Source organism: Onychostruthus taczanowskii, unplaced genomic scaffold (genome assembly GCF_017590055.1).
Source record: "Onychostruthus taczanowskii isolate IOZ18803 unplaced genomic scaffold, ASM1759005v1 scaffold161, whole genome shotgun sequence".
Lineage (NCBI taxonomy): Eukaryota > Metazoa > Chordata > Aves > Passeriformes > Passeridae > Onychostruthus > Onychostruthus taczanowskii.
Genome location: NW_024498807.1, coordinates 35,189 through 43,844, shown reverse-complemented (window position 1 = coordinate 43,844; position 8,656 = coordinate 35,189). Strand labels below are relative to the sequence as shown.

Genomic DNA, 8,656 nt, shown 5'->3' with positions numbered 1-8,656 from the left:
TCAGACTTAAGTTTCTCTTTTTGTTCGTAAGGTTGTAGTTCTCAATATTCCTGACATAAATGTAGAATTAATGCTAATCTACTGTAATTACCTGGATTTAGAACCATCATGTTAATTTTTTTCCCTATCTATTTTTATGGAAGTTGAAAGCTAGAATTGCCAAAGGGGTCTTAGGGAACTAGCATCCTAGGTCTTGTTTTGGTTTTCACCCATCTGAAACCAGCTATCTATGAACTTCCAGATGTGTTGCTTTCACAAATAATTTCTTCTGTGTTCTTTCCTAAACACATTTTCAAGTGTATTACCTTTTTGCTTTATTTAGCTCTCTTTTTTCAGAGCAACTTCCAATTTTGCTGGTGGGATTGAAGTGTATAAACCTCTTCTGAATGAGGTGCATACTCTGTCCTTCTTAATGATATGGAGGGACACACAGTTGTTTATTTATGCTGCCTTTTTTATTGGAAAAAAAAGTGCTGTCATCATATTTCTCAGTAATTTCAGAGGCTTTTGATGTCTGAGTTTCCAAAGCCAGAATGTGTTTTATGCTGTGAACAGTAGATTATCAGTGCTGAAAAATCAAGAAATATGAAGGTTTTTCAGGTTTGCAACACAGTTAACTGTTTTAAACAGGTAAGTCAGTGTTATTTAGCTGTTTAACTACTAGATCATACACATCCGTTTTCCCTAATGTAATTGTTCTGGTGAAGTTTGTTTCCTAGCTATATTTAAAACTGTTTCCCCATCTGTTAAAATTTTATTTAAAGCTTCCAGGTCTTGAAATAGCTGCTTAGAATGGGAGTTTTCTAGCATGGAAAGTTGTTGGCTTTTTCTTCCATACTGATAACTTATCAGTATTTCTTGTTACTCACTTGAAATAGTTAGATTTTAAAACTGATTTTTGCATTTATCTTCTCTGAGAGAAGGCTGTTTTTCTAACCCGTGCTCAGTCTTCCATGTGGAGATTGACTCAGCAGGCAGGGGACTAAGGATTGATGATTGGAAGCATCCTGAGGAAAGTTGTGCCTACATGGTCAAGTGTAAATGATAAAGGAGGTATTAGCTGCATTTGTACACAAGCTTCCCCCCTTCAAGTGTACTGACTTCAGCTTTCAGCCCACTAGTGCATTAAACCCGTGCCCCCCCAGCTCCTAAGTAGGAGTAGTTTAGTTGAGATGCACACTCAAGGTGCATGAATTATGTGTGAAAAGACACACTCTTTGTAGCTAAAGAAAATACAACTTTTTTATACACCTGCTATCTTTATATAAAGTAGTAGTACTGTGCCTCAATAAAGAGCATAATTATGTATGTAAAAAACACGTAACACATCTTACATACTACCAAGCTCTTCAGAACTACTAAACCCGGAATCAGGGAAGTAAGTGAGGTGATGAGACCCAAATGTATTTCTTGTGCTTGGACTTCATTAACAGGGATTTAAAATATTATGTAGCATATTTAAGGATGCTGGAATGTGGAAATGAAAAATAATTACCTATTTACCTTCTGGCATAGCCATCATTCAACTTAAAGTAATGTCATGAGGCTTCCTGTACCAGGGCTACTGGGGCTTCTTCCAAGTCCAGCCACTATAGCCATCGGGAGTTGGGGAGTGGCAGGCAGATCAGTTCATCCAGCAGCTTTCACACTCTCCTCCCACGATGCCTCTGCATCCACCACTGCATGGCCATCCTCTCACTTGGCCCCAGACCAGCATGAACCCAGAGGAAAGGGAAGGATCCTGCTCAGCAGGAGGGCAAGCAGTGCGTTGTCTGTGATGGATCAAAGCAGTCACTGGTTCCAGGTTCTCTGCACTTTGCTCAGGGATGTGTCCAAACTGAATTGCTCTACACATGGGTTCCTGTTGAATAGTCATGTGCATTGTTACTTTAGAATGCTTGCCAGTGTGACAGTCAATAAATATTCACACTCTGTGCCTGTATTTTGTAGGTGGGAAACTGCACTCATGGGCCTCCATTGTTCTCTGGTGTGGGAAAATGTTTGGGGGTAGAAAGACAACAGTATGGAAATTATAGAGGAAAACAGCATTGCTACTCCCTGGATGGAACGTCGCCAGCATATGTGCCTTGCCACTCACTATACATGCTAAAGGTGGGTGTAGTAGAGTACACTCTAGCCAGGCTCTTGCAGAGGCTTGAACTTAGTGGTCCTTTCTGGCTGATAAGCTGCACAGCAGCTGAAGACCAAGGGAGATAAAGGAAGATGTGTTGTTGATGAATCAGCAGCTGTGGTGGGATCCTCTAGGCTGACACGTTATGCATTCTGAGATACCCACCCCCAACGTACAACTACTCCTCACAGGGTAAGCTATGTGATTACAGCCACTCAAGCTCCATCTAAACATGAGAAAATAGTACAAAAGTGAATTCAGAAGAGTGAGAAGTTAGGAAAGACTCCATTGTAACTTCTGGAATCAGTTGACAGGCTCAAACTGTCGTTGCCCCTGTGGGGACATCTATGGGGTAAGAACAGTGCTCTGTGGATGGTAAATTATTGTCTTGAGCTGACTTCTAGTAGGGATTACAGTTTTTTAGTACATTGCTTTGAATTAATACATTGCTCTGAATATGTTTTTTGCGGTCAGCTACTATCACCAGCAATCCTTGAACCTTAACATGTCAGAATTCTAGATTGCTTCCAAAGCAGCAGGACCAGGGAGGGGATGCTGTCCCTCCTGCTTGCCTCTTGTGAGACACCAGTTGGAACGCTGCACCCACCTCTGGGGCCTCCATTTTAAGAAGGATATGGAATTGTTCAAGTGTGTGCCTTCCTCTGCACAAAGCTGATAACAGGACTGCAGCCGCCTCCCTTATGAAGACAGGCTCAGAAGGCTGGGGCTGTTCAGCCTGAAGAAGAGAAAGATAACTAGAGACCTTATGGCAACCTTCCTGTATCTGCAGGGGACCTACAGCGAAGCTGGAGACTCTCATCAGGAGCTGTAGTGATAAGACAAAGGGGCGATTTAAATGAGGTATTAGAAGAAATTCGTTACTGTGAGGCAGGTGAGGCACTGGTTTCCCAGGGAAGTTCTGGTTAAGGACTTGACCAGCCTAGTCTAGTGGGAGGTGTTCCTGCCCACGGCAAAAGGGTTGGGACTAGATTATCTTCAAGCTCCATTCCAACCCTCTAACATCCTAAATTAATAAAGATTGTTATTCCGTAACATGTTAACTTGAACCTTCAACGGCGCTGACAGACTAATCAATCATTAAAGGGTTTCAGGAAAAAAACCTCCCCTTTCCACATGACACCTGGGCGGCTGTTTTGCGGCGGCCTCCGCCAGGGCAGCTGAAGGGCAGGGCGTCCCGGCTGTCTTCGCCGCCTATCTCGGCGCGCAGCCCCGCCGCCTGCGGCGCCCCTCCCTCCCTCCCTCCCGGGGCCGCAGCGGGACCGGACTCCGCTCCGGGGGGTGGAGCCGCCGCCTCCCGTCCCCGCCCGCGGCCCGTGCGCGGTGGCGTCACAGCGTGCGGGCGGCGCTGCCCGTGGCCGAGGGCGCCGGGCCATGGCCTCGTCCGTGGTGCGCGCCACGGTGCGCGCCGTCAGCAAGCGCAGGATCCAGGCGACCCGCGCCGCCCTCACGCTGGTCAGTGCCGCGGGCGGGCAGCGGGCGGGACGCGGGGACCGCGGCACCTCGCGGGTGCGGGAGCTGCGCCACGGGCAGTGAGGCGGCCGCTGGCGACAGCGGGGCGGGCACAAGGACGGGGACGGGCCGCCCCGCAGGGCTGTGCCCGCTCGGCCGGGCGGCGCCGGACCGGGATCGGCCGGCGTCGTAGCCCCAGCGGGGCGACTGCGGCGGGCGGGCTGCAGGGGGCTCTTCTTCCTCCTGCCGAGTCCAGAGGCGGTAGCTCCTGCTCCTCGCCAGTCCTGCTGAGAGGAGGCCCCGGTTTCCGCCGCTCCGTCTGCGGAACCGCAGAGTTCCGGGGCAGCGCCGGTGCGGCCCCTGCGAGCCCGGGGCCTTGTCGCATAGGCACCCCCAAAAAAAGTATTTTATTAAAATTTTTTGGAAAAGGGTAATACCTACCGAGGCTGACGCGTAGGTTCTTTCCAGGAAGGCTTTACATCCTGTTGTTAATAATAAAGTGCGTGCATTCTGTACTAGTGGCCGTGCTGGAGAGGCGAAACTTGAAAACATGGTGTTTGGTCGTAGGTTGGACTCAGTGATCTCAGAGGTCTTTTCCAACCACTGATTCTGAGAGCACTGCAGAGAAAAGTGCAGTCAGTTCCCCGCAGGAACAGGGGCAGATCGAGTGCGCATAGCTCAGTCGTTTGTCAGAGCAAGCAATTCCTGCTCAGTAGTGGGTCTCTAACAACAAGAGTGGTAGCGGTAATTAGAAAGGATTTTCTACTGCAAGTCTACTTGACGTTTGCTTTGTGTGTTTAATTCGGCTCATGGTAGGAACTTCACATTACTAATGCTTTTCTCAGTGTCTTAGAAACTTGTGGGAATGTAATGAAAATTTTGCTGTTTGCATTTCTGCATCAACTTGATCTCCATGAATGGTGAATTTTATCTGCTGTTAAGTCACAGGTCCCTTAAGGTTAATGGAGAGAGAGAAGTAGGCTTTAAGCTCTCTATATCTAGCTGATTTTTGTCTGTAATGTATGTGTGACAAAATTTTTACAAGAAAGAGCTACTTGATTGAATTATGATAGTGATTTTGGAGCAAAAAGTTACAAAGAAACAACATGGATCTTGACAGGCTTGAGAGGTGGACTGATACAAACTTCATAAAGTTCAGCAAAGTGAAATGCAAGGTCCTGCACCTGGGTTGGGGCAATCCCAGGCACGCCAACAGCTTAGGTGGAGAATGGATTAGGAGCAGCCTTATCAAGAAGGTCTTGGGTGGGATGGTTGATGAGAGGCTGGACATGACCCAGGCATGGGCACTGCCAGCCCAGAAAGCCAAACGTGCCCTGTGCTGCATCCAAAGCAGCGTGGGCAGCAGGGCCAGGGAGGGGATTCTGCCACTCTGCTCTGCTCTGCTGAGAGCCCACCTGGAACCCTGCACCCAGCTCTGGGGCCTCCAGCATAAGAAGGACATGGAGCAAGTCCACAGGAGGCCACAAAGTTGGTAAGAGGACTGCAGCCACCTCCTTTATGAAGACAGGTTGAGAAGGTTTGAGCTGTCCAGCTTGAAGAGGGGAAGGTTGTCTGTAGACATCACAGCATCCTTCCAGTATCTGCAGGAGGCCTACAGGGAAGCTGTAGAGGGACTTTTCGTCAGGAACTGTAGTGGTAAGACAAGGGGGAGATTTAAATGAGGAATTAGGAAGAAATGAGTGGAATGGATTGCCCAGGGAAGTTCTGGATGTGTTCAAGCCCAGTTTGGGCTTGAACCAACCTGGCCTATGTCCAAGGCCTTGACCATCCTGGCCTAGTGTCCCTGCTATGGCAGGGGTGTTGGAACTAGATTATCTTTAAGGTTCTCTTCCAACCTAAGCCATTCTAACAGCCAAAACCCCCACTGTTAAGGATTAAGGATTGAATTTTTGAGGTATCTGTTTGCTGGCAGTGCGGGTGAGGAGAGAAGAGGTGGTGTGTTCTGTGTCAATTAGGTTGAGGAGACATCTGTTTTACAGCAGTGTGTATCTTACAGGCATCAGCTTTAATACATGCAAGCACTCATTGCAAATATACAAGTAAACAAAAAAAATCAAATGTATATGTATTCTTTTGTCTTTCAGACCCCTTCTGCTGTTCAAAAGATAAAAGAGCTTCTGAAAGATAAACCTGACCATGTAAGTGTAGACAGAGTCAGTCTGTAGGGTATGCTAAGGTATTAGCACAGCTCATGATTGCAAAGCATTTCTGGCTAACTTAGAAGTTTGAACTGAGCACTGAGGTGTTTGTTAGAGATGTTGGCATATTTTTTTGGTGGGGAATGCATAAGCTTTGTTTTGTTATAAAATGAAACGCAGGAAACAACTGACTGTAATGACAATTCACTGTACAGTTACTGTTTAGATTAATAAAGTTGGAAAAACTTTATGCTTCAGATATTTTTGAGCTACATTTTAATGAAACCCTTTACTATGGCATAGTAAAGACTTCTGATAGGGAGAGAGCTTTTCAGCTGTTATTATTTAAGTTCTTGTAGGAATTCTCATTGTGAAGTATACAATAATAAAGTTATATTCATATGATTTAGAGAATATCTAATTCTTAGGAAACTTGCCATACAGTGTGTTTTTTTAAGTAACCAGTTCTTCATCAAATGATGGGTTTATCATCTTTTCTTCTTGAGGGAAAGACACACAGAGGCTTCTTTTATAATCATTGTAAAAACAAGCATTAGCCTTCTTTTTTTACTGTAAGTATTGTTCCAAGAAGAATATTTCTTTTATTAACCAAGGCACATTGTTTTTTTTTGCTTCCTGCATGTCTGCAACTAACCAGACTTATTTGTTACAATGTTTTAAACCATCCTAAGGAAGCCCTGGGCCTACACTTTATATGGTCAGTCGTTTCCTGGCTTTACATGGTGTTTGCATTTTCCAACCCATTATTTGTAGCAGTTCCTGTAGAGAAAGGTATTCAGTCTGAAATGCAGTTTGTCTTGAGGGCCCATTTGATGAGACGTGTTACATTTTGATACATTTTTATCACAACATATGGACACATATATAATAAAATTTGGCTCTTCAGTTCTGAAGCGCTGGTGCATAGAAGGTGATACAGAATACTTCTTAAAGATTCTTACTCACAAATAGTTTTCTACTTTGTTAAAATGTCTCAATTTTCTCCTTACATGGATGCTTTTCTTGTCAGACTTGTTGAATGCTGTGAATGTTACAAACATTGACTAAGTTGGCTTTTAAGGCCAGTTAAAACAGTACACATATACACATATACTTGATTTAGGGAGGGGTTTGCTTCTTGGCAGTAGAGGTAATGAAAAATCAAAATATGTTTTTCAGAACTTTGGTTTAAAGTAATTTTCTGATGGTGTCATTACAGGAGTTCTGTGATAATCTAGTAACTGCCCTTATTTTGGCCTCACAGCTTCATAATTATGTTACTGTCATACTACCTGAATTAGCATCTGAGTAAATTGTAATTTGAAGTTACAAAATACCTGACCTCGAAATTTGATGTCTTTTTGAGACCTGGTTCCTATAGGAGTGCCCATGGTTCATTACTTCAAAAATTTAACATGCTGTAGGGCATGATCCACTCCAGCGAGGATCAGATGGGTTTTTTACCGTGGCAGTCAAATTTATAAAAGAAAAAAGAAAAAGTTACCTCTTATCTGTTACAGTAATTCACCTGTACCTTTAGGCAGTGGAGAAAAATATGTGTCAGCACTTCATTGTTCTGCATACTTTTTAACTAGATGTTCCAAATAGGTTTTAAAAAGGAAGTCATGCGTGTGGTGGTGTTTTCTGTTGTTTCTTTTTCTTTAGGTAGGTGTGAAAGTAGGTGTTCGTACAAGGGGATGCAATGGACTTTCTTACACATTAGAATATTCAAAATCAAAAGGAGACTCTGATGAAGAAGTAGTTCAAGATGGTGAGTTTCTGGTGCAGCAGCGCAAGCTTCTGTGGTAGTGGGGATGAAACCTGGTCATTTTGAGAGAAGAAATCTGTGTTGTCAAAGTTTTGTATCTTGTTGGATTTATAGACTTTAAGAAGGGTATGAAATGGGTTACTGTCTGCAATACATGGGAATTGTGTACTCAAGCTGAGATTTGTTGCCATGTTCTACAGCTTATTTCCCTCAGCATCATTTTTTTGTCCCTTGTCAAAAAACAGACATTCATGTGCACACATAAGTAACAGTTCCAAACTTCTATCAGACTTCTCTTGGTAGAAAGAAAACAGTGATTGAAGTGCCCCACATTAGGCCAGGGAAACCAAGTTGTACTGGTAGTCTTTATACTTAGCTTCCTCTTTTTTTGTTAGTGGTCAAAAGAGAATTTTGAAGTGAATGATGGTTTTGCTGTATGTAATTTCTGGTTTTCTGTTCTTTTCAAGGGGTTAGAGTGTTTATTGAAAAGAAGGCACAGCTGACACTTCTAGGAACTGAAATGGACTATGTAGAAGACAAATTGTCCAGTGAATTTGTCTTCAATAATCCAAACATCAAAGGAACGTGTGGCTGTGGAGAAAGCTTTAACATCTGAAATCTCAGGATTACTTCTTTGACTTTGAGCAGCCCAAAACACTTACTATTATGACTTTCAGAAGCAAATGCATTTTCTTCAGGTTTGTAGGCTGCGTAAAGTGGGGATACTATTAAGAAAAATAAAGTTACATATTTGAAAATATAAGCTGTGTGTTAAATTCCACCACTGATGTAGTTATGCTGTAATTTCTGATGAATTGGGATCTCAAAGGTAAGAATAGTAAGTGCTGCAGTAACATCTCTGTACTTCCACTTGCCAAGGAAATAAAATTTCACTGTTCTTTTCCTCTGTCATTTTCTTTGTCAATCCTACTCATACTTCCCCATTCTCATTTGAAAGAATACATTGTGTTCTGCTTTGATTTGGGAAAACAAACAAACCAATGAACAAAAAATCATAACCATTTCTGTGTGAGTATTTATAAAGATATATATATACAAGCACACAGTCCTTGCTTACTTTGTACTTTTTTCAATGCTTTCATCTTTTTACAAGTGCATTTTCTGGGG

At 43.5% G+C, this 8,656-nt stretch overlaps 1 protein-coding gene across 1 annotated transcript; it reads left to right on the top strand.

Moving 5' to 3' along the window:
• The first annotated feature begins 3,263 nt into the window (after window positions 1–3,263).
• Window positions 3,264–8,431, top strand: ISCA1 (iron-sulfur cluster assembly 1). The gene is made up of 4 exons (XM_041399489.1): window positions 3,264–3,604; window positions 5,707–5,760; window positions 7,426–7,531; window positions 7,996–8,431. Exons 1-4 carry the CDS (start codon window positions 3,524–3,526, stop codon window positions 8,142–8,144), a joined length of 390 nt encoding a protein of 129 aa, XP_041255423.1. The 5' UTR covers window positions 3,264–3,523; the 3' UTR covers window positions 8,145–8,431.
• The last annotated feature ends 225 nt before the right edge of the window (window positions 8,432–8,656 follow it).

Excerpts from the sequence above, each read along its gene's own strand:
- ISCA1 (XM_041399489.1), top strand. The coding sequence starts at position 3,524 with ATGGCCTCGTCCGTGGTGCGCGCCACGGTGCGCGCCGTCAGCAAGCGC. Across the intron at positions 5,761-7,425 it reads TGAAAGATAAACCTGACCAT|GTAGGTGTGAAAGTAGGTGT; the intron begins GTAAGTGTAGAC and ends CTTTTTCTTTAG. Across the intron at positions 7,532-7,995 it reads TGAAGAAGTAGTTCAAGATG|GGGTTAGAGTGTTTATTGAA; the intron begins GTGAGTTTCTGG and ends GTTCTTTTCAAG.